Source organism: Trichosurus vulpecula, chromosome 2, assembly GCF_011100635.1.
Source record: "Trichosurus vulpecula isolate mTriVul1 chromosome 2, mTriVul1.pri, whole genome shotgun sequence".
Lineage (NCBI taxonomy): Eukaryota > Metazoa > Chordata > Mammalia > Diprotodontia > Phalangeridae > Trichosurus > Trichosurus vulpecula.
In genome coordinates, this window is record NC_050574.1 from 279,124,125 (window position 1) to 279,150,155 (window position 26,031).

General features: G+C 38.7%; 1 protein-coding gene across 1 annotated transcript in view; it reads left to right on the plus strand.

Moving 5' to 3' along the window:
* Positions 1–1,904: 1,904 nt before the first annotated feature.
* The window catches only part of ZEB2 (zinc finger E-box binding homeobox 2), a 142,788-nt gene continuing 118,661 nt past the window's right edge, over positions 1,905–26,031 (plus strand). Inside the window, exons 1-2 of the mRNA XM_036747244.1 lie at positions 1,905–2,318; positions 4,929–5,074. Of these exons, the coding sequence (XP_036603139.1) occupies positions 5,002–5,074 (73 nt within the window). The 5' untranslated portion in view covers positions 1,905–2,318; positions 4,929–5,001. The remainder of the gene's footprint in view (positions 2,319–4,928; positions 5,075–26,031) is intronic.

Below are 26,031 nucleotides of genomic sequence, written 5' to 3' on the forward strand. Positions count from 1 at the left end.
ACTTGTCCAGTAATTCTCTATTTAATAAATATACACTGAAATGACGTATAGCAGAGACAAGTCAGTAACTAACTTAAATCTTCCTTACTCCAAAAAAATATATATATATATATATACATACATACACACACACACATACACACACACATCAAATCCGACTGTTGCAACTCAAGGTGACAGGTTCAGTCTCTTCAAAAAATACAGAAAATAACAAATGCACCTTGGAAGATGTGAGTATATATGCACATGCTTGCTTTTTTCTTCTTTTGTGAGAAAGGTGTTTTAATGTGAGGAGTAGTTTTGAGCGAGATTACTAGTGACTATTGCTAGCATTCAAATTCTTGCTTTAGGCAGATATTCAAAGTGCAGTTCAAAGCAGTTTATCTCAACTTAAGTAAAAGTATAGTGCCGGATCAGTGTATCATTTGTTTCAGTTTTCATCAGACTAAAAAAAAAAAAATGCAGTAATAGATTTAACTCTACAAAAGCAGAGACAGTCATCCAAACCTGTAGCCACCTCTATATTTACCTTTAGATAGAATAACACAAGCTTGTAGAATTGGAAGTTTATTTGTGCACTGAGATTATTTAAAGCACTTTCCCTGCAAGAAACGCCTGTTGGTTCTTTAAGGAATTGAGCCTGAACTGATCGAGGCTAAGAGATTTTTTCCATCCAGATTAATGTCTGTGCTCAGCATCCACAAATTTGGCTGCCTTTATTTACTTCTATATTAGTTCCAATTATGTGCAGTGTAAACCAGCTTTTTGATTAACAAAACAGCAGAGCATTGGTTAAGAACACTTAAACTTCAAAAAATCCCCCTGGGAAGTGGGCTCTGAATTGGTTAATAATGTGCAGTACTTGCTAAATTGCTGACTTCCAGATGTGGAAAATATCTTTCTTGTTTAGGACCTACGTAACCTGATTGGATTACGACAGAAGCGTCACATTGGAAGCTTTTGAGTGATGATTTAATTAACCATACAGTAGAAAGCTGTATTCTCCAGGAAATCCCTTACATATTTACATAACCAATCCCTTCAGTGCAAAGGTGGAGCCTTTTTTTAATTTTATTTTAATTGCAATATCAAAAAAAAACCCTGAAAAACTTAGACCTCATGCAGTTTAATATCATTCTCTTCTTTCCCTAGTAAGTTCCTCTTTCTCCTTCCTTCCTCCTGCTTCCTCCTCCCTCACCACACACACACACACACACACACACACACACACACACTCTTTGTGGTGATGTGTGTGTGTGTGTGTGTGTGTGTACACATATACATATGTACGTATATATGGGCTGGAGAAAAGTCCAGAGATTATCCAACCCCATACTCTCTCTTAGTGATCCAATTCTAGAGAATTTCGTCCAACACACTTTTTGTCCAATGTAACCCCGCAAACGTTGGGACAAAAACCAGGAATCCCGATCTACATGCCCTAGGATACAGTTCACATGCAGCATTTAGTTTCTTCATGTAATTTTATTATATGGTTTTGGCATCTGAAAAGGAAAAAAAATCTTAGAGAAAAGGGCAAAGACTTTAGTGCTGGGAGCCGTGCTGAGAAATCCACACAAGTTAATGTGCATCTGAAATCTGGCCATTAGAGATATCTTTGTAAGAAGAAGAGATCTTGATTGAAGACACAGGATCTTTGCCTTTAACTTTCGGTTCCTTTGAGTGCTCCAGTTCTGTGAATGGTGTTCACCGTTTTCCGCCTTGTATCCAGTAGGATTTAGTGAAGAGGATAATGATGCCAAAGACTTGATGGTTAGGGAGGGGGGAAGAGGGGGGAGGAGGGGGAGGGAGAGAGGGAGGGAGGGAGGGATAGAGAGAGGGAGGGAGAGAGGGAGGAAGGGAGGGAGGTGGAATTTCATTTCTTCCACTAAAGCGTTTGCGGAGACTTCAAGGTATAATCTATCCCAGATCCTTTCCCAGAGAGAAACTTGGCGATCACGTTTTCACATGATGCTCACGTTTAGTGCTCTTCAATTATCCCTCCCCACAAAGATAGGTGGCGCGTGTTTCAGGGTCTCGCCTCTCTTCTCTACAGAAAAGAAAAAGAAAAAAATGTCATTAGAAGAGGCGTAACACGTCAGTCCGTCCCCAGGTTTGTGTTTCCTGGAGTGGCAGAAAGAGATCAGTCCTAACCTGCCCAGCAGGAATAACGGTCCTTCCGACAACTCTTTGCAAGGCTTTTTACAATTTTCTCCAGGAGCTGCTTCTCTTCCACCTTTTCTCCCCCACACTTCGCGGCTTCTTCATGCTTTTTCTTCTCACCGTTTCTGGCCAAAACTACAAACAAGACTTCGCAGGTAGGTTCTTCTTTTTCTTTACCTTATTTTTTTTTCTTTTTACATTGTATTTTTCCCCTCTTTTTCTGTCGTGGTCCTTTTGGATGGGAGTTGATTTTGAAGTAAGACATGAAGTCTGAGGGCAAGAATTTCAGGTGGGCTTAGTTCTTTTATAGAAAGCTTTTCCCTGGAGTGAGCTCTCCTTTCCTCTCCTCTCCCCTCTCCTTCTCTCTCTCTCTCTCTCTCTCTCTCTCTCTCTATCTCTCTCTCTCTCTCTCTCTCTCTCTCTCCCTCTCTCTCTCTCTCTCTCTCTCTCTCTCTCTCTCTCTCTCTCTCCTCTCTTCTTCCTCGATCTTTCTTCTTCTCTCTTCCTCCTTTTTCTCTCTCCTTTTTCCCTCCCCAAATTTTTTTCCCAGTACCTGTTCATCCAGGTAACCAAGGTGCATTTTGCTTCCATATTGCTTCCATCTTTGCAAAAGTTTTATTGAAAGTGATTCAGCTATATACAAAGTCAATAGGTGGACATCTACTGTCATGTCCTAGCATCGAAACAAAATCAATTACACTAAGAATCTTAAACTTTGCATGTACCTGTTAATAATTGCAAAGCAGTGGTCAATTCAGACATAGCAAATTCAAGAAAAGCCTCTCTCCCAGATGTAGTTTCCCATCCTCTCCCATAGAAAAGGGATGTTTTCTAAGCAAAAACTTTGCTGTTTTGTCTGCCTAGTGAGTTTCATTTCTTTATTTCATTCTTTGTGTGGATGTGTGTGAAGTAACACCCCAGCTTCTGTGATCATAAATAAAGAAGTGAAAGTAATGACTGGAACTTAGAGCCCTTCACCAAAGGGAAATTGGGAGAGGGGGGGTCACTCCAGCTGCGAAGAAAACTGCTGTCAGGACTTTAGGATTTTAAATTAGAAACAAAATTTTAAAAGCTAGTTAATCATAGAAAAATAGAATTGTGTTTAAATGACCCCACTATCAGTAGTTTGACATTAAGAATCCTGTATCAGAGCAAAGCTCAGACGAAGAGTCCTCATGAGTGCTAAGCTCCAGCTTCTGTGAATTTGTTTATACCCACCACACACATACACACACACACACACACACACACACACACACACACACATCTACTTTTGGATTTTATATGCCCCCTCTGTAAGGATGATGTAGAGATTACTAACTTCAGAGTTACAACTAACTGGCAATGATAAAGTTTAATCTTCATCTCTCCTTCATACACATTCCTACAAAACTGTTTAGCTTGTTAAACATATATTTCTTTGGAGTGGACTTGTCAGGAAGGCAGGCAGGCAGGCCAGCTTTAGGATCTCAAACATTTAACGTGAGAGTTTCTTTAATTCATTTGATTTTTTACAATTAAAGAACAGGAGGAGAGCTCAGAAATGGCACCCAAAAAAAGGCAAAAAGCTTGATTGCAAAAGTCTTACTGAAAGTCTATGTTGAAGTTAGGATGCTTTTTAAAATATGTACTTCCCACCCCCCTCACCACCACTACCACCACCACCCCTTTTATACTTCCACCCCTCTCGGCAAATGTGTGGAAACTGATACTCGCTTTCCAGGTTTTCTGCAAAGCTTCTAGTATAGAAGCAGACAATAGGTGCTGGGGCTAGGACAGATTTTGTCCAGCAAAGGAAGGGTTAATTGCCCTTGTTTTACAGTTTGCATCTGTTACATCTTTTATAGCCCCCTGTTTAAACTAATCCTCAAGTCAAAGCATCTTCTCCAAGATGGACTTCTTTTCAGGATCCCTAGTATCCTGCAAACCAAGAGTTTCCTCTCTCCAAGTTCTGACAGATTCTACTCAAAAATGCAGTGTCTCTCTCTCTATATATTTTAGGCACAAAAGTTTACAAGCCAGAAAGGATATGACCATTTAGAAAGCTTGAAAGTATTACAGTAGTGGTTTTGATTTCTGTTTCCTTTCTTGAAAAATTATACTGTAGCTGTTTAACTGGACCAATATGGAATAGTGAAGAGAGGGAATGGGGGGGGGGGGTTGGTTGAATAAATATTGTCGAATTGGGGAGGGGGAGAGCGGACGGTGCAAAAGGCTTATAATTACTCTTACGTTAGGAAAGAAGGGAGGGGGGATCCCACCTGGGGGACAGCGTCTTGTTTAACTCCAAACGGGTGATGGTGTGTGTGGGGTGGCGGGCGGGGGGGAGACCAGGCTTAACGTAATTACTGTTATCAATTTGCCTAAGTGTGCTGCGTGTGTGTGTGTTTTCCTTTGAAAAAAATCGCCTGAAAACAAGTTACAATGTTGGGCTAAAGTACTTTTCGGAGGAAATGGTCCGCCTAGCATTGAGTCAAACAGCCTACTGTAAAACCCTGTGCATTCCCTCATACGGTCATGAGTTATGACTCATTTTGAAGATGTAATTCTTGTCTCTGATCTCCTTTGCTGGTGCAATACACAAAACATTAACAAACACAAAGCTACTCGGCCAGGGGAAGAAGTTTAGTTTTGTTTTCAACCCCGGCGAGTCCTTTTGGGTGCGTGGATGGGTTCTTTTCGGGTGAATATTTGGGCTCCCTTTGGCGCCCTGCATTTAAATGGGATATACCAATGCCCACATTGTTGCTGTGTTTGGTTGTTAGATAGAGTCTGCGTGCTGCTGAATCAGGGAGCCGAGTCCATGCGAACTGCCTGCCATCTGATCCACTCTTATCAATGAAGCAGCAGATCATGGCGGATGGCCCCAGGTGTAAGAGGCGAAAACAAGCCAATCCAAGAAGGAAAAACGGTAAGAAAAACCCTGAATCAAACTTTTCCTTTCGACTCCACTAGAGAGGGAGAGGGAGAAGGAGGAAAAATAAGCAGCAGCAGCAGCAGCAGCAGCAGCCGCCCCGGGGTTTGCTGGCGATCGCTTTTCTATGTGGCCGAGGAGAGATCCGCCTGTTGTATATTTCTGGAGGGGGAGAGAGAGTTCAAGGAAGTCCCGGGGAAAGTGAGTGTCAAAGAAACCGGGGGTTCCTAGACCCTTCTCCTGGACTACATCCCCTCTTTGCTTCTCCCACCCCCCACCCCCACCCCACCCTCACATCCTCTTCTTCCTCTTCTCTCACCGCTCCCCCCCCACCCCCACCCCTCCCGACCTCTTTGGAGTCTCCGATCCAGTGGGCAGAGTACCAAATCTTGGGACTTTCTTCAAATTTACTGAGTATTTTTTGAAAAGAGGAGAGAAAGGGAGAGTGAGAATGAATCTGAGAGCAAGAGCCCCGTTAGCTGAGCCTTAGGAATACGGAAAGTTTCTTGACTGACTGAGTCCCTTTGCAAGTCTCTCTCTCTCTCTCTCTCTCTCTCTCTCTCTCTCTCTCTCTCTCTCTCTCTCTCTCTCACTCCCTCCGTCTCCTAACTAACGGTCCTGGGTTTCTTTTGCCTGTGTCCCTCTTCAAAGCTCTGCCCAGGACCCTGCTAACTCTCTATCACCGTGTGTGTGTGTGTGTGTGTGTGTGTGTGTGTGTGTGTGTGTGTGTACGTATCTCTCCTTTTTTAATGTGATTGCTTTCTACAACGGCAGGATATATAAGAGTCTTAGAGACCAAAGCCACTTTCCGGCCAGTTTTCATGTCAAGATCATCCTAGCTCTAACGCCTTATGGTAGGGAAAGAGATATGGAGAGTACGGGGGAGAGGGAAATAAAAACACGCCAGTGGTTGGAGGGGGAGGAGAGAAAATAAGTGGAGGGACAGTGTGGGAGAGAGAGGGAGAGAGAGAGAGAGAGAGAGAGAGAGAGAGAGAGAGAGAGAGAGAGAGAGAGAGAGAGAAGATAAGGGAAGAAAAAAAAGGAAGGAAAGGAAAAGGGGTGACATTTTAATAAGTCCATTTTTTTTAAGGACTGGGCATTGCCCGAAACAAAATCGTGGGAATAAAAAGGAAAAGTGATTGGCATTAGGGAGTGAGGGAGATTGGGGGAGGGGAGATGCGCGAGGACGAAGGGGTGAGACCATGACAGGAGGATGGTGGAGGAGAATACTTACTTTTTTCAAAATATGAAATGAAACTTCTCCAGTGTAATCATAATAATACTGATAAAACAATTTGTCTAGTCGCCCATGATTGCCCTCTCCCCTGGTCTCTGCAATCTACAGAGAGGCTGAGCTCAATGGGACGTGGTGTTCTGGACTGAGCTCACAATTTGGCTGCTTCTCCTCTGGTGTGGGGTTCTGTCCCTCCCTAGTTTCTCCACTGCTTCCGTAGTCGAAAGCCCCCCCACCCCACCCCCTCCCAGAGCCCTGAATGGACTTCCCGGCCCCACTTTCAGCAACTTTCCTCTAGAGATCAGGAGAAATGAAGACAATTGTATGAACCTCAATCCCTTTCCTTAAAGCTGAGCTACAGAATTTAAGTAGAGACTGGGGTGTGGGATGTGGGGTGTGGAGGGAGAATAACACAAAGAGAAGAGAATTTTTGATTGGAGACAAATGATCCTGTCTTTCTCTCTCTAGGTTTTGTGCGTGCGTGTGTGTCTTTTTCTTGTTGTGGCGGAGGTGTCGAGCCATATGGGGGAGTGATAGAGGAATTTTAGTCAGAAACTGTTCGTTATGTTACACTGGCTTTTCCCTTTGTGTTGTCTTTGATCTATTTCCTTGGCTTTAGTATTACAAAAAAAATCAAAACAAAACCAAACCCAAGTAAAATAATATATTCAGAGGAGATTCCCCAGGATCTGTTCAGACTACCTCTTTTAAGTCTTGTGGCTTTTTCCCCCCATTTTTCCTTACTCTTGTGTCTGTCATTATTTAAGGTGGTCTTCACACTGGAGACCTCCCCTTTCCTCATCTCTGGGTAATTTAGTAGACACTAAAATTACACGTAATGTTCCCCTCTCCTCTCTTGTGTTTCCTCTGTTCTTTTTATTAAATGTTGGTTATTGATTTTCTAAAATCAATGTCTGTTGTGGGGCTTTTTTTTTTTCACCCTTACAAGTATCTAAAGCACGTTGCTGATCAACTGGATAACAAAAGCTTTGTGTCAAGGAGCCTTTTTTTTCTTATGTTAAACAGTCATTTTTTTTTTTTGAGAAAAGAGAATGAGATTTAAAGCGAGGTTTCCAGGAGTGCTCTTTTGCAGTAAAGACTATTTTGAGTGTTTGTTTCTTGTCCCTTCCTACTCCTACCCCCTTTTCTTGGTTTGGATATAGATAACTAGTTTAGCCTTACAGTTAATGTAAAGACATAACATAGGTCTATGAAGAGTGTATTACCTGGTTTCATGTTTTCTGAAAACAATTTAATGGAAAGGGAAGAAGGAGGGACTATATGGGGACTCTGCAGGTGGAACAGATAATGAGTATAATGTGTAGCACTAGCTATAATAAACAATCTTAGGGAGCAAATATGAACCTGAATGACATTTCTGTTGCATCTCAAAAAACCATGTCCTGTATAGTCAATAGCTTGGGAAATCCAGAACACTCTGGGGAGGAAAGTTTAATTGCAAATTTCAAGTATATCCTCAAGACCCTGAAAACTTAATCTAAAAGTCTGTATGTTGGCTCCACGGTTTTCCAACTCACCCCTTACTTGTCTTTCTTCAATTAATTAATTGGGAAGATATAGCTTGTTTTTTCCAGTGTTTTTCTTTGTGTTCAATAATTTGTTTCTTCCTGCCCGAGCAATGTCCTGGTTTTAAGAAGCAGGTAGAAGAGTTTTTCATTTTCTCTCTAGTCAAGCACGTATCCAATGCCTTTCCCTTTGGGAATTGCCAGGATTTATCTGAACTGAGTGGATTTTTCTTCTCTCCTGGATTCATGGAAAGGATGTCACTTCTGAGCTTGTGTCTTTGCTGATAACACTAAATATGATGATGCTTATCAAAATCATATAGAAATTCCTGGAAAGGAATATAAACAACAACAACAAGAATAGAAATAGAAGCTGCAAAAAAGATGGTCAAACAGTAAGCTAGGGTTGTATTGTGTGTGTGTGTGTGTGTGTGTGTGTGTGTGTGTGTGTTAATGAAGTCAACAATGTATAAATAGAATAAACCAAGTAGGAGATAAATGAATGCTGTTGTTTGTGCATTTGAAAGGATGCTTGGTGGAAACACGGATTGGATGACAATGTTAAATAAAATTGTTAAAAAGCAAACTAGGAGGATTGGAGGAAAATAAATCTAGCAAGTGAGAGGAAAAGGAATCTACAATCTAAGCTTCATCATTCTCCAGAATAACTAGGTGAATCAGAACTGAGCAGGGAACCGTAGAAGAAGAATATCAGAGTAAAGTTAATCTAAAGCAGGAAATATCCCGTTTTTTCCTCCATGTAAAAAGATGAAATCTATTCTCAGAAAATAAGATTTGAAAGAGAAAAGTGGGAGTAGGGGTAAGGGGAAAGGAGTCGAAATGCGAGGAGCCCGCAGACAGGAATGTGTGTCGGTTTCAGCAAAGTTCAGTCAGATGATCCCCAGTCGCCTGACTCACTTTGTAACACTTTCACTGAAGCGGGAGGGAAAAAACCCAACCTTCACCCCCTTTAAATCCTCTGATTACACCGCACTGTCTTCATACAGCATTCTAATAGGAAGAATCTCACTGGAACGGAGATGCCTAGATCTTGCCTGCCACCAGAGCAGCAGTGACAACTTGCAAAGTTTGCTGCTGCCTTTGCCCCCGTTTACTGCAGCGGACTCATTGGAGATGCTCCTGCTTCCTCTCATGCTTCACGCAGAGCCTGAGACTAAGGAGAAGCACCAGCATTCCTCCCCCCCAACCTCCCCCCAAAAAAATTTACACAATCCCTTTAAGAAAGACAGAAAAGTAGACAGCCATTTAAAATATAGGGAATAGCATTGTACCTTGGAAACTAGAAATTGTTTTCCAAAAAGAAAGATAAAGGAAGGAAAGGAAAGGAAAGGAAAGGAAAGGAAAGGAAAGGAAAGGAAAGGAAAGGAAAGGAAAGGAAAGGAAAGGAAAGGAAAGGAAAGGAAAGGAAAGGAAAGGAAAGGAAAGGAAGGAAGGAAGGAAGGAAGGAAGGAAGGAAGGAAGGAAGGAAGGAAGGAAAAAGTTAAGTCTGATTTTCTCCAAAGTTTCAGCAGAAAGCTCTCTGATTTCTTTAGCATCTCATTTTCAATGGTAAAGAAAAGGATAAAGTTCAGTGCGTTTGATCCGAGAGGGAATAGAAAGCAAATGGACATAATATTGTTTATAAGGACTCACCCCCACCTCCCCACTCTGACCTACCAAAAAAAAGTACAAAGTGGTAATAGTGTTGCTGAGGTGGATTGGGGGTGTTGGGGGAGGGAGTGTGGGGATATAAGAAAGAAGGGTGGGGGTGGAAGAAAATCTTGCCTCATTTCAAAGATGCTTAAATGAAAGAGAAAAAGAAAAATAGCTCCAGCTAAAAGACCCATCTAGTGTCTCTCCTTCCTGAGATGAAGGGTTTTCCTGCATGTTAAGGTGAAGTTTGGATGTAGCTAAAAGAAAAAAAAGCCCTAGCTACAGAACAAGGCAGGGAAGTTGTCTTATTTTTTTAAAATTTCAGGTGGTCAAGACATATAGCCGTCAGTTGGGACCTCACCCATCCCTGGTTATCTTTGCTAGTGTGAAAATCCCTTGCAAGTAGATTACTTTTAAAGTTGATTAGCTTATAAGGAAAATGCTTTACTGACTCCTAAAGCACTGAGATGGGACTTGGTATTAAGGTACCAATTCTTAGTGAACTCCAAAGATATTCGTCTTCATCTTTTTTTCTGTATGTAGATGTCTTTTGGAAGTTTTAATGTGGTACTCAGAAGTCTGGGACTTTGCATCCAGACTCCTTTCTTAATCTTTCACCAGTTTAGGGAAACTGAATTTGTATGGCATACCCTTTTGCAGCAGTATGCTGCATTTCTCAACTGCATAGCCACTAGCCTGGTGACAATTTGACCCTGATGATCTATCTCTTGGGGGTAAGGTTTGAGCTGTGAATTTTAAACTTTAAATTTTCCCTTGTTACTTGAGAAAAATGAACTGATATTACGAAGTCTTTCTTTTAAAAAAAAAAAGGAAAAGAATAAAACAAGGTTAAAGTTCCTTGCTAAACAAATACTTATACATAAGAAACTGCTGAAAGTTTAAAAGTATCAAGAGGTTTTAAAGGAGCCTAATACTATATTGAGAGTATTTTCTATTAAAAAAATGTGTCTCTCCTGAAGGTAGAAAAAAGAAAGTGTGTTGCTTCTTCTATAGCAATGCGGCATTCAACCCAAGAAATAGGAAATTCTTTCTCTCACAACAGTTTTTGGCATCTGCATTATTCCAATGCTTTTAAGGTGCATTTTCCTCTGTGTGAAAGAGAACTCTTTGTCCTTTTTTCTCCCAACACCATGGCTTCCCAAGGTAGACACTATTTTGTGCCTGTCACATAGAAAGGGAGTGCAGGTTTGCAGTGCTCACAGACAATTGATTGTCTGCCCTAATGTGTTTCATTTACATGTTTATAACGTCAATAGTGCTGGGGTGTCCACTGTACCATTCATTCCAGCATTCCCACAAGGGTGCAATTGTCTGAATGGCCAAGTCAGACACCTTTTTGATTGCTCTTTAGTGGTCTTTTTCGAGTAAAGAGAAAAAAGATAGAAATCTGTGATGCAGAAACACTAGTTGAAAATATAAAGAATTAAATGCTGCCATTAAAGCAGATGTTAAAATGGGAGAAAATATGCTTTTTAACAAAGATGTGAGTTTAAAAAATAAAAGCAGTAAGGATTTAATTCCATCAAGATATTGCCCTGTTTCTCGCCGTCTTTTTTTAAAGTACTTTAAGGCAAGATGTGACTTTTGATTTTTAAATCAAAGAATCTAGGCATATCCTATTGATTTGTATGTTGCTCAAATTTATAAATCACATACATCTATATATTTACATATTTCTGTTTATGCCAACAGCATCAGCTTACCACTTGGAAAAGCTATTGAAAGACTATTTAGGCTTTGGGAAGTGTAAACTTTTTTTTTTTAAGTAAGATCCAAGTATTTCTTCATCAAACATTTTAAATGAAAATGATGATAATCACTAGACTATCTGGAAACATTTACCTTAAATTACTGTTTTAAAATAATTTTATCTTGGGTGACAGTCATGTCATTTTGTTAGTGGTCAGCAAAGTGTAACTAGGAGTTACAAAGTAAATAAAACATTGATTTTTGAGGTGTGCTGTATTTTTTTATACTTTGTGCATACATTGTATGTCCCTTGAGGGAGGTGAGAGGCAATTGTGTCCATATATGTATATCTATCCTTTTACAAAGGGAATTTTATCTTCAACAATGCCTGAATGTTCCATAGTTCGTCCCCCTTATTATGTATATATGGGCTAGAGTTGTACACACCTGTAAAAAAAGTGGCGAATTTCAGATCATGGTTAAAATTTATGGCTAATCTAGCTGCTAGACTTAATACAAATTGGTCTTTTTAATTGTTCTCTGTGGTCCATGAGGAAAGAACGCACTAACTCTTGTGGCTTCTGATGGGAAGTAAACAGGGGGAAAAAACTTTTATAATTTTGTAGTAAATTAGGGGGGAAAAATCGCCGGTCTGTGAAAAGATTTTTGCCTCCCAGGGTAGACACACACAGTAGATGCACCGTTAGCTGAACCCCTGACACGGCGGTCTTTTGAATGCCTTAGGTATGATTTCACTTTCGCTCACATCAATGCTGACCTGAATGCCTTTCATATCTGATCCGCTGTGTCTCTCCCAGTAAACATCCCCTGAGGGGAGAACAAAGAAAGGAGCTCTTCTTCTTCTTAATCACAATTCAGCCCTTTCACCGCCGGCAGGCTACATTTGCATTCTGCCACAGAAAGCCAAGATGAAAAGAAAAAAAAAAGAGAGGGAGAGAGAGAAAGAGGGAGAGAGAGAGAGAGAAAGAGAAAGAAGGGGTGGGGGGGAGCAGAGGGTGGAGGCTGAGTAAAATAACTTAGGTGTTTGTCGCTGTTTGTTGGGCTTCCCCTAGTTACAAGCCTTATATAGCTTATGCTCTACCAAGCCTTGGCTCTTCTGACAGGCATATAGTGTTACAAGATGGCATGCCTGTACTATTCATGGCCACTCGCTCTAACACTTGAGGTAAAAAGTGTCAGGGAGGGATCAAATTTTACTCTGAGAAGCCTGTTCTACTTAGGGTCAGGTGTGTGGACTTTCAGCTCTTGACTGCTGCCCATTATTTTGTTTTAATTACTATTATTGTTTACCCACAGTGACCTGGAAGGTGAGGGGAGTGGGGTGTGTGGGAGGCAAAAGGAAGAGCAAGACAGTGAGGGAGGAGAGAGGAGGGAAACCTTGTCTCTAGATAAAGGTGGCAGCCAGAAGTGCTCCTTGGATTTAGTTCTGATGGTGGGTGTCTATATTGAGGGGGGCAGTGTAGGGGATGTAGGGACAAGTATCTCCAGCCTAACTACTGCTAATTACAAGGGAAAGCTGGAAAAGATTTTCCTCTTGTTATTGTTATTATTATTGTTAAACTTTTCATGACAATTCCTATTTTCAAGTGGGGGAGGGGAAACTAAAGAAGGAATCCTCAAATAAGTCAAAAGGGGAGGAGAGGGGAAAACCACCAAAAAGAATTTTAGGGGGGGAAAGTTGTTCAATTTTAAAAAGCTTGAGGGCTGAGAAGTGCCACAATTTTCACACCTTCACTATACTTTTTTCAGATTTTTAAGGATGTTTAACATTTGTGAGATGACAGCCTTTTGGTATCTCAAACTGGGTGGTTTAAAATTTTAGGGGATTTGGTGGTATTCACTTTCTTCTGTAAGAGAAAGTTTATTCATAAAGAGTTCCTGCTTACTGGGAGCTGTTTAAACCCTTCCAGGCAGACCTGTCAGATTTTACTGTGTTATTTGCCTCCATTTGCAACATGTAAAAGTAACATGCAGTTAATGGTATTGGAATGAAACCATAGTAAGAGCAGAAATCTTACGTGACAAGTTTTCAGCTGCACTATCTTTCTACCAAACTGTCAGTTTTCTAAAACCACTTTTAAGATACCAACAGTTTTTCATCCGCAATTAGATTAAACACACTAAAAACAACTTTGGGAGAGCAATCTACTAAAATAGCAGTATGAACAATCTCAAACAGGGACAGATATTTTCCAATAGCTGTTGTGGCAGATTTCACTTATAAGCAAAACTAAACGAGATGTTACTAGTTGAACAGAAGCATGTGACACAGATTCCTGCTTTTTTTCCCAGAAGATTTATTGAACTTACAAAAAGAGATTATCTCTGTACCTTCTACACACACACACACACACACACACACACACACACACACACACCCCAAACCTCCACCCCACCCCCATGACCCAAGCAATGAAGGATTTAGGCAGATTTACTTCAGTAAACACCTTTGGACACTTGGGGGAAAGTAGGAGTCTGTTTGCAAAAGGAGGCTTTTGTTAAGTAAGGTGCTGGGATAATTCTTTACCAGGCAGCTGTGATATTAACCTACCCTGTAATGCTAGAAAACTGTTTAACTCTTAGAGTACCTTACACTTTCATTCAGCAGATAAGATTCAGGTTCCTGAAGAGTCTCCAGATTCTACTTCTAGCAATTTATTTCTGAAACAAGTCTAGTATCTTGTTGACTTGAAAACTGTCAAAGCAATACTTTTACTTTTAAAATGTGGTTTGGTTGGGTTGGACTTAGATACATCAATAGACCTCCAAAATTATATCTTTATCAAATGATACTTTATCATTTGAGAGAGAGCAAATGACCTCAAGCAGAAGGTATAAAAAAAAATCCAATATATACTTTAGAAAAGTTATTTTTATTTATAGTTTGTAAAATATTGGGATAGTTCGAGGAAGAATTTAAGGCAGCTAGGAGGAATCTAGGATTCAAGATTTTCTCGTAGCTGTAAAGGACACTAGGGGATTGATACAAGGCTTGTGAACTATAAAGAAGATGTGCTATAAACTTGAGAACCTGTATGAGTTCATTTTTTTTTTCTGACAGTCTCACTATCTCTGCATTCACATCTTTTAAAAGAGGAAAGTACCGCATATCTTTCAAAGCTTAGAAGGTCATATGAATTTCCACTTGCATGGTGTCAGGGCTGTCCATTACCAAACTGAGAATTTACATTGCAATAATCTAGAATTATAAAAGGAAGGAGTTAATGTTATTTTTGCTGGGCATAAGAATAACTTTACAGGTGTTGCATTTTGGTTTAAATAAGATTGCCTTATTTAGTTAGAAAAAAAGTGTAGGTGTCACTGTGAGAGCAGCCACAAATGTGTGAGAAAGTAAAGGGTATGAGACATGACAGAATTAAAGGTGTTTGCTATGTTGTTACACCGTGTGTCAAGCTGCAAGCTCCCTTTGTCACAGCCTCCTGGTGATTTGACAGCGCAGATTCACTTCCCTTCTAGGTGATACAGCATTTTTTAACTGGAGTTATAAATATGGTGCACCCTTCCTATTGCACCCTGCCTCCCTAACCCATTGAATTCCATTAAAGAGCATCTTGCTCTAAGACATAATGAACAAACACCCTTATAGAAGGGGGCTCTGCACTCAAAAGTCCCAGAGTACCGCCGGCATTACAGTAGCTGGCATTGACTGTTGTTTGGCGAGAATGCCTTCTGCCAAATCATCCAATAATTAAGTTTTATGTTATTTGTATGAACGACCAAGCATGCAGTATTCCTTTGCAAATCAAAAGGAGGCTTAAAATTCATTTTTGGACACTCTCAGACCATGGTCAGGTCACAGTTTGGGGCCTGAATTAAACTGATCTCATTCATGATCTAATTGAGCTTGGCAAAACCTTAGCAGTAGCAGTAGCACACAAATATAAATCAAAGAGTAAAATTGAGTAAATCATATCCTTTGCTAGAAATCTATCTATGAATTATTCTGTGATTGCCAACACTGAAGTTAAACTTTGTACTCTCTCAGCAATAGTGCAAAGCCCTGCATTTCTCTTAGGCCCCTGATAGGAAAGCACTCCATAGCAGAACAGAAAAAAAGAGAACGAAGAGATGAGCATGTCATCTAATAAGACTGGGAGGGAAACAAGAAAGTATAAAGAGATGGTCACTAATAAAAATCACAAGGATCAATAGTGGGTGCTACATGCTGCATTATTGCAAAGCCAGTAGACTTCGAAAATAGAGTGTCTAGAAGAGTAAGAAGTAAGTATGGCTACCTAAGAGGTGTAAACGAAGCAAATGTTCCAAGACAGAAGTCATTTAAACCTCCTTCCTTTATACAACTGAGGATTGTAATTGTCATAATGATTCATCATTATTACAAATTTATTTATATTACTGGTCTGAGTTTGAGTTGTGGTGATGAGGTTTGAAGTAGCTATTCAAGATTAGAGCCTAAAACGGAAATGTTTAACTTACACACTTAAGTTACCTTTCATTTTTCACACTGCTATGTAATTAAGACTCCAGATGACTTTTCCTTAATCTAAATATAATCCTTGGAATTAAATGTCATGTCCTACTGTAAATTACCCACTTACGAATTCTCTATCCCTTTTTCTTGATTTCTGCGAGTTATTCTAGTCTGTTTTTTTTTAAACCCACTTTTACTACTTGGTAATTAAATTCAGAACTTTAAAACTTTTCAGTTAAACTATAATGAAATGTTTATATCATTCAACTAAATTAGTATAGAATTGATCATTTTAGAAGACATCTTCAGAGATATTAACTAAGAATCAAATGTTCAAAGCAGCCTACAAAATAATATCAGAAGAAATATAGCTCTTGTCAGGTGATATTTAACTCTAGTTTTTGATTCTCTGGGAAATATGTCATCAATAAGGATATAATGTTGTACTTATAAAACATATTATATTTCTAGTTACTGGTTCCATTTCCTTAAGTAAGTTCCTTGCGTCTCATCATGGTGATATCAGGTCTTCATTCTTCTGCAACTAGCACAGTGTCTGGTGCACAGTAGGAACTTAATAAATGTTGATTGATTGATTGAATGATTAACTTTATACATTTATTTTGGGAGTGGAAAGGCAAACTTGACAAGGTGATAGCTAAGGAAAGGACTGATCAATGGATAAAGATATCATGGCATCTCTAATCTAAGATTTTTTAACTTGTGAATATATTTCAGCAATTTCAGATGGTGGGACCCAAGCCACTTCTAACAGTCCTCCTATATGGTACTCATCATTTCTCAGCCAAAATTTCATTTGTGTTGTTTGATGTTTGAGGAACTATATTCAAAGAAACTTTGCTATTTGCCTGTTCTTTCTAGAGTACATTTAGTTATTATTTTAATCAAAACTGGAGTCATTTTACTTCATGAGATTTAGCAGTTTTGAGGGATAACATTTTATATATTAATAACTCAGATTGCTTCCATTATAGCCATTTTTAGGTGAAGAAATTATCTTTCAGACAATCGGTGTCCACTAAGGAACCCTCATCATCTTTACTTTGGTGATGGATATTTGAACATTCACACAAACATATAGCACGCACACACATAAGCTCACTCATTGCACACATACATACACACCTACACATATAAAACAAAATACTATTAAATACATATTAAACAAAAACTACTAATGCCTTCTTACTGTAACTGCCTTTATTGGAAAATTAGAGAAAAGTAGTATCAGAGGAGCTCCATCAATGGAGACTTCTAATTGGCAAGGTTTGTTTTCAAGAGAACACTCAGTTACCAATGATTTTCCTGACTGTCTTATCATTTAGCTGTACTATTAATCTAGGGTTTAAGTGTATTATTGAGAGTAACTCACTACTGTGTGCATTTGGACCACCTCTTTCCTCAATATTACTAACAATAGCCTAGATTAAACCAAATTGATTGCAAATCATTACATCTTAAAACCGTATTTTTGAATATTGTAAAAAGATGGTATTTTAAAGCTATCTTTATAATACTAAAATAAAAGTTTAAGATTACACCAATCACTAAGAAATGCATGTTTTACACTGGTACAGATAGTGTGAGGTAGCCTTGCCCTGTGAAACCCAGACCACAAATGATACATGTCAGTAGGTTCTTTTGATAGGGCTTCTGGCCACAGTGTTTTTGTGCTGTCAAACTGCGATGTCGAACAAACACCTCCTTTGGGACAGAGTGATAAATGCAGAGACAGGCTGGCTTCAGCCAGTCTCAGCAATCTCCTCAAATACCACCCCCCTTTTACCCCCTACCACCCAACTACCACTCCACCCCTCACAAACTAGCAAGCCTCCCCTACTCCTTTACCTGAGATTGACATTTATGCAGAGGTGCCCAGGGAGTTCCAAAGTGTCAAGACTGAGTAATTATTGATACTCCCTAGTTCTTATGAATCAGAACTCCAAAACTTCAAACAAAGTCCTTTCTTAGCTGGTTGTGGCTAGTCTCTTCTAATCTAACCAAGCTGATCTTTAAAACTTTGACCAGCTTATAAATTTGTCTCTACTCTTGATTAATCATTTTAAATCAAACTGCTTTCTTTTCCCCTACGCTCCCCACTACATTCACTTTGCTATATTGCTATATAGTCTTATCAAACAACATAAACTGAATTTTTCCTTTAAACACATAATCACAAAATAACTCATTTCACACTTTCCAGCATTCTATTAGGACTGAAAATTTCTAATGTATATTCAACTTTAATTTGTTGGTTTTTTTTTTTTTTGCTCTGACCTGTTATTCTTTTAACAAAAACCTGTTTACTGTTCTTTTTGGATTTTGGTTGCTATTGAGTGGGTTTTTTTTTTCTTGACATTAAATGAGTTGCCATCCTCTACTTCTGCAATCTCAAAGAAATAGAAAAACCATTATATTTTTTTCATGCTCGTATTTTAAAGCAGTGATCCTGACAGCAGTACTATTATTGCACTTTATGTGTTAGTAGATGTTTGCTGTTGCTAGTTACAGCAACACTTATCATAAGACAGCAAGAAAAGAGTAGTCCCTGGTAATTAAAGTAATGAAATATTCATTTACTCTACCTTTTCAGTAGTCTCACAAATTAGGCTGCTACATTTAATGCCTGCACTGCCTCTGTTTTTATTATAATGGCAGCTTTCGCATCTGCAATTAGGACTAATTCTGACAGTTACAATTTCTGAGGGATGGTAAACAGTGAACGAGATGTGCAGCAGTGGTATTACACGTGAAAAGCCCTTGTCTCTTTAACCTTGTTGTTTTTTTTCTCGCAGAGGTTACCTTTTCCCGATGGTGCAAAATCGACTTGACATAACTGTTCATCAGTTTCAGGGTTTTCCCTGGAGGTATTTGCATCAAATCAGCCCAGTCAAGCTTCAAGTTGAAATTGGCAGGCCAGAAACTGACAGGGTAGGGACTGGAAAAGAGACAGCTAAAGTGCAGGCGGCAAACTGACAGCCACAGAGTGAAAGACAGAGAGAGACAGAGACAGAGAAGGGGGAGAGAGAGAGAGATAAGAGGAGAGAGAGAGAGAGAGAGAGAGAGAGAGAGAGAGAGAGAGAGAGACAGAGACAGAGAGAGAGAGAGAGATTTTTCAACTTATGTAAAAAGGAAATATCAGCTCTAAAGTCATGGATCCTTAAAAGGTAGTTGAGATGCAGAGCACCTTTACAAAGTTCTTAGGACCAAAAAGCACTAGCCCTACTCCAATGGGTATACAGTCTAGTTTAATCTGATTGGTTGCTTGAAGAGGAGTGGTCAAACCTAATTAAATCTAAGAAAAGTTCTGTGAAACCACCAAAGCACTTACTAAAGCATGAAAAAGAAATCTAATGGCCACACAGAATTATGAGAAGAAAATAAAGTTGCATTTTTTTTAAATAGTAAGTCTAAGGAAGAATTGTAATCCTTTTGACTATTAAGCTTATTTTCCTGTGGTTCTTTTCTAAGGCACAGTGAATGTTCACAGAACCAAAGTTCCATAGAAGCTACTAATTCAGACATATAATTGAGTGAGAAAAGTCCTAAGAGCAACAAAAATATATTTTGGTCAGCTAAAACCAAGATGTTCCTGTGCAGAAAGAATTCTATTGGAATAAAAACAATTACATATTTATAATTACTTTTTCCCTCTTGTCAGATCATGCCCTCAGATCATAACATTTCAACATTTAATTATTTTCTAAAATCTATAGGAAAAGTGGCACAATCTTGCAATAAAGACACCACAACTTTTATTTTAACATCACAAATGCCACTTTCTTGCTTGATCAACAGAAACAAAATGCAAGACAATGGAGTGGTTGCAAAACCTTCCTAGTTGTCTTTGCAAAGAAAAAAAAAAAGCCCAAAATTGGGGGTTTTTTTTATCCTAGAGTTAGAGATTGTTGTGGGTTTAAAAAAATGTTTACCTACTTTTTTAAGCTTTTTTTGGGGGGAAGGGAGAGGGTCTTTACTGGATGATTAAAAATCCTTCTCACTTTCCTACCAGACTTGGGGTAAAGTAAGCCCTCGCTTTCAAACAGTCTTCTAGGTCTGTGTATGACAGGCATTGGCTGATCTGCTGATGCCCATTCGACAGGCACTGTTGAACTAAAGTGGTGTGACGGCACAGTTTTGTTAAGCTGTGAACAAAGGGCTGGAGATGCCTCGCTGGCATCATCCATGTGCATATTGGCCTTGTCACAGTTTTGCTTGATTTAATGCTCTGTTTATTCCTAGATATTAGAACTTAAATTCCAAACAATATGTTTTCAAATACTACATACCAACTTTATTTTAAAAGCTTTAACTCTGAAGAACCTAGGATCCATTTGTTGGTCCAATTTCCATGCAGCCAACATTAAAACACAACTTTTGAGATAAATAGATTGCCACTAGCCTCTTAACTGTTGCCCATTTAAAAATGGGATTTCAGTTTAAAAAAAGTCTTATTAGGGTAAAAGATTTATTTTTCTTTGATCATTTGTTGGAAGTCATTATTTATTTCAACACTGAATTTTCCTATGAGCTCCTAAGGAAAGGTTACCTTATGTGCAGGCAGTGCATTCTCAATGAACTTTTAAAATGATATACTATTGAAATGATATTCAATCATAAAAGGGGTCATTTACAAATACCTGTAAGTGTAGTCACACTGTTACTGGTGGAAAGATAGAAATAAAGTGAGTTTATAATAATATCGAGCCACTTTTAAGAAAAATAAAGCAAGAGAAATTGGATTGAAATTTTAAAAATTAAAGTTTTTTGTTATAAGAACCCCTGATTCACAGTCAGCATTCCTTAAAAAAAAAAACCTAGGATTCTGGGACTAAATTTAGACTCCAATGTCCTGTCAAATGTGCCTTGGGTTTTATCTAAGAAAGGTTTCTTTTTTTTTGTTTTTTGTTGTTCTCCACCCACCCACTCCCACCACCTCCTTTTTCCTCTCTTCAGGTTTGCTGCAAGTGTTTGCTAAGAGATTAGTTAGCAAGCTTATATTGAGGAGGTAGCCATGGGAAGCAGCTCTTTGCTGGAAGGAATGTTCAGTAGGTCAGGGTGTGAAGATACAGGGAGCTGCAACCAACTAAGGCTGGAGATCAGGTATTCTCCCCTTTGTTTTCTATCAAAGACAAACTGTTTATAGAAAGGTCTGTGGTATGACATCAAGTCCCAGAAGGAATGCAGATGTTACCACTTTTGAGTTTCCCAAACAGTATTGCTCAAACAAGTTTATGAAAAAAAATTAAATAACATTTTATCTCCTTTTTCCAAAGCACTCCATTTTTATCCTCAAAAGAGGGTAAAATTTGAGATCCTCAAAGATATTTTCCTTCTCTCCAATCACAAAACATAGCATTTATCTTGAGAGCTATTATGAGGAAGGTAATAGCAGAGGGAAACCATTGATCAATGGGAAGGCATTCCTGGGTCTCAAAGTTGAAGCTGAAACTGAATCCACAATCTACCTGTGCTTTCTTTCAACTATGACAGTTTTACTTATGGAAATCAGTTGCCTTTCTTTTAGTGGTTCCTTTACTATATCAAGTACTTCACACAAGAAGCTGAGGTGACATAGGTAGGTGATAACTAGTCTGGCATAAATTTTTGTTTTGTTTTGTTTTTTAAGGCAATCAGGGTTGAATGACTTGCCCAGGGTCACACAGCTAGTAAGTGGCTGAGGTCAGATTTGAACTCATAAAGATGAGTCTTCCTGATTCCAAGCCTGGTACTCTATCCACTGCACCACCTAGCTGTCCCTTGGCATAAGTTTTAATAATTTCTACATAGCAGTATGAAGGAAATGGACTCAAACCTACTAACAGAGACCACCAGATCCTACGTGATTCCTTTTTCTTTGTAAGTATAAGAGATTTTAATGCTCAAGTCTCATAAGAGTTAATAAGAGTTGGATATGTACTTCAGCACAACCAAGAGCAGACTGAAACCATTTTATGCAGAGATGGAATAAGTTCTCACTCAGAATTCAAAATGAATCTGGGTGTACATTTTATATGTTTTGTTCTCTATTAATAATTTTTAGCAAATATTTATAAAGTAGACAGACAATCCAGGAGACCATCTAGAATCGCCCACCACCTCCCAGCAGTATCTGCATCGTCTTGCCAACTCACAACATTTACAGTCATTAACTTGCTGTAAATTATGTCACCACCCTAACTATAGCAAAGGGTTGTTATATAGACCAGCACAACTTTTTACCTACTCAGCCAACTGTCTTGGATCAGAATCGTCTAAAGGATAGGATATAAAGGGAGCAAAGTAGAAGACTAAGAATATTTATAGTTTCCCTTTCAACATTCACAACTGCTCTTTCCTCCTCTTTACCTTCTTCCTGAATCAGGCATAAATAACAGGAATCCATGAGACTGTGAGTTCCTTGAGGGCAGGGACTATTTTTTGCCTTTTTTCTATCCCCAGGGCTTAGCATAGTGTCTGGCATATAGAAGGTGCTTAATAAATATTTGTTGACTGACTGACCGACTGAAATAACTGCCAGGTGATAGAGAATTTGAATCACCAATGGACCAACATTTCAGAATTGTCATTACTGAGTGATTTGAGAAAGGGAAAAGGAGAGAACAACTTTGTGATACCGATGGAATATACTAATTCAAGAGAACTTTTAGAGATTGTGGGGACAGTGTCAGCATAAAGTGTTCATCCCTAGGGTATTTTAACTTATGTAAAGACAAGTATTGATCTTGCATCTATATTGCAGGTATAATAGGTATGTACATATATGTGTGTATATATATATATATAGGTATAATAAGTACATACCTATAATATATAAAATATACAGGCATAATGAATATATACCTTTAATTTGTATGTGATATATAGGTATAATACATATATACCTATAATGCATATCACATAGGCATACCTATAACATATATGACAGATATATTATACGTATCCATATGTGATATGCATTATAGGTATATCTATAAGAGATACATTATAGGTATATACCTATTATACCTGTAAGTAGAACTAGATACCAAGTTCAAAATAAACAAATCAAAGGATCATAGGGCTTAAGTTGGTAGAGGCTTTAGAGATCCTCTAATGCGAATTGTTTATTTTACATGTACTAATAATAATAGCTAGCATTTACATAGCGCTTTAATGTCTTCAAGGAACTTTACAAATATGATGGAAGTGCTATTATTATCCCCATTTTGCAGATCAGGAAACTAAGGACAAGAGCAGTTAAGTGATTCGACTGGGATTGCGCAGCTAATCAGGTGTCTGAGGTAGAATTTGAATTCAGGTCTTCTTTACTCTGGGCCAAGCACTTTATCCACTGCACCGCCTAGCTGCTTCTAATGACTTACATATGAGGAAACCGAGTGAGATCCAGGAAGTTGACTAAACTTGCTCAAAGTCACTCAGGTGGGGTGTGTGTGTGGGTGGGTGTGGGTGAAAGAGAGAGAAAGAGAGAGGGAGAGAGAGAGAGAGAGAGAGAGAGAGAGAGAGAGAGAGAGAGAGAGAGAGAGAGAGAGAGAGAGAGAGAGAGAGAACTGGTATTCCAAAGCAAGGTCCTTTGACTCCAAATCCAGTGTGGTATATCCTATGCCACGAATTGCTAGCTGTCTTTTCCCTTCTCCTCTGCCATTCGTGGCTGAATAAGAAACAAGCTCCGCTTCACATAAATAAGATCTTTGAATTTCTCTGCAATGAGGTACAGCTTTAATGATCTGTATCTGCAAGCCACGAGCATGAATGTGATCTTATTGTATCATAATGTGTAGATGGAGATAGCCCACGCAACAGCACACTCGTGCATTGTGCCAGGGTGTCAGTGACAATCCTTAGATTTCCAAAGCAGCAACTCTTTATTTTTCATCATTGTTTCCTTCCATCACTTGTGTGCTTCTCCTGATACTGATCTGAGTGAGTTGTGTGAGCTTTCCACTTGCCAGCCCCCAGCTCCCAGGCCTGGTACAACACAATTCATAAACTTACTACATTAGACTATCAGATCGAAACCAAGGGTTTCTACTAGTGGTGGAATTGGAAAGCCTATTGTTTTGATTATCATTTCATCAGCCCCAACTGATACTAGTATGCTCAAGGAAAACATACTTCAGTTATAGTTGATTTTCAGATTCCAAAATGGGGCTGCAAAATCTGTGCATGCCTAATTATATTTTATGCTAGGCTGTGCAATACAAAATATATGCTGCAGCAATCAGTGAGTTAACAGTATCAATCAATTTGTAAACAGATGAAGTCACTCATTCCCAAACTGGTTTTCCAAAAACAATTACTAAATTACAATAGAAAAAAATTGTACAGTTACTGTATTTGTGTGCTGTGTTACAATCAACATACCAGGGAAACAAAACAATTTAATGCAGAAAAATCATCATTCATCTACATTATAATTGCTTCTTTTTCACATCTACAGGGCGGTTAATTAAAATTGTGATTAAATGCGGTCGCGCTGCCTAAGATGTCTTGCCCAAAACAGGTGGTACAGAATTTAAAAGTAAAAAAAATGTAATTAGCATTGGAAATTGAGAAATTGCCTGTAAGAATCAGTGTTAATTTCAGTCAGTGATGAGGTAATTTATAAATGAATGCAGTGGAGGCTCAGCAAATGCACAATTGCCTTCCTTCCCATTCTTAGCATTCTCAGCATGCAGGTGAAAATGTTTTCAAAATATTGAGGTAATTTGAAAATCAATCCATGCATTCTGTATCCTTTTTCTCCCATTTGTAGCAAATGCTAAACAAATGCTGCCATAGATGGCACAATATATCCATTTTTCACTTTCCGAAAGCAATATTGCACAGGGGTTAGCCTCAGAGAGAGACTTTTACAATACAAAATGCCAAGGTAAAATGTTTACAAAGGCGGAAAATGAGCACCTGAGGTAATCTCTCAAATCTTCCAGTATGATGAAAAAAAGACAGCTCCCATCAATAGTGACCTATAGGAAGTCTTAACAGCACACTGCACTTGTTAACAGAAATAATGAGAGTTTTTCTTTTGAAAGTTAAGCTAGAGTATTCGAAATACAATAATAATATTTGATTTTTTTTAAAGAATCCTTAGCTGTATATTTAATACCTCACCCAAGAATCACGATGGAACAGTTAACAAGATTATGACAAGATTATAACAAGATTTCTTCCAGGAATGGACTGTGCTTACTAATATTATCTTTCCTTCCATTTTCATAAACTTACTCTGAACAAACAGAAATGCAAGTTTCTAACTAACACTGTACCTCCAGTGTGACCCCAATCAGAAAACTTCTTAGTGTACTCTATTTTTAAAAAAAAATCAACTCTTTAGTACCCACCACACAGTGAATACAAAACTGTCCCCAGATACACTATTGAAATAGGATTGCTTCATTATTGCTCAACTGAAAGCAATAAAAAAGTTTACTTTAAAAAATAATGATTTATAGTCTTCATTTTTCTGAATGACTGAAGAAAATTTCAAGCATGTTGGCTTTTCAGAGAGGAAAACATTGGGATTTATTGTCAGGTTGCCACAGGAGATGTGAGGTTAAAACCTACCTCTTAGGAGCCATATTCTGTATCTTACATACTGTGATGTAATCTATTACTTTTTTAAAAAATAAGATTTTCTTAATGATTTCTTTAGTTAACTGCTGCAGATCCATCTGATATCTGGTTCTCCCTTGTGAGATTTTCTCCCTACATTTTTGCAGTCTGTGGTAATTTCACTATAAATGCATAATATAAGTGATAAATTTTTCCAAAAAAAAAAAGCTACAAGAAGATGAGCAATAATCTAGACCCGAACAAGTAATGTTTTAACTTTTTCAGATTTGAGGCCACTCCCTCCTAAAATGTATTCATCATTTTCAGGAAGTAAATGAGCTAGCTACACAGTATAGAGATGACATAACAACTCCGCTTGTTGTACAGAATCACACACTGTCATTTATCCCATGTTTAACTCTTGTGTCTTTTGTATTTGATATTACAAGTTGAAATAAGAGAAGGCCTATAACGAGATGAGGCCTAAAGCCTGTTGGCTAACTAACTTTGTAGTCCTCTTCCCTCACCCTCCACCTACCCCCTGCTGGTTGTAATTTACCATTTGGTACTCTCCAGCAAATCATTTCACCTTCACTTAGAGAGGCTCTGTACCTCATCTAACTGGGCTGTGCTTTCCTAGGTTCCCCCCAGGGCCGGTAGAGACAAGATCTATAGCCACATGGAACTTGGCTCAGGTTTCAGGAGCAGGGGGGTTAGGAGGAGTGGAGTTGCCATCCATGCAATAGATTTTGATGTTGCTGAACTTATAAGAGGTCACTAGGGT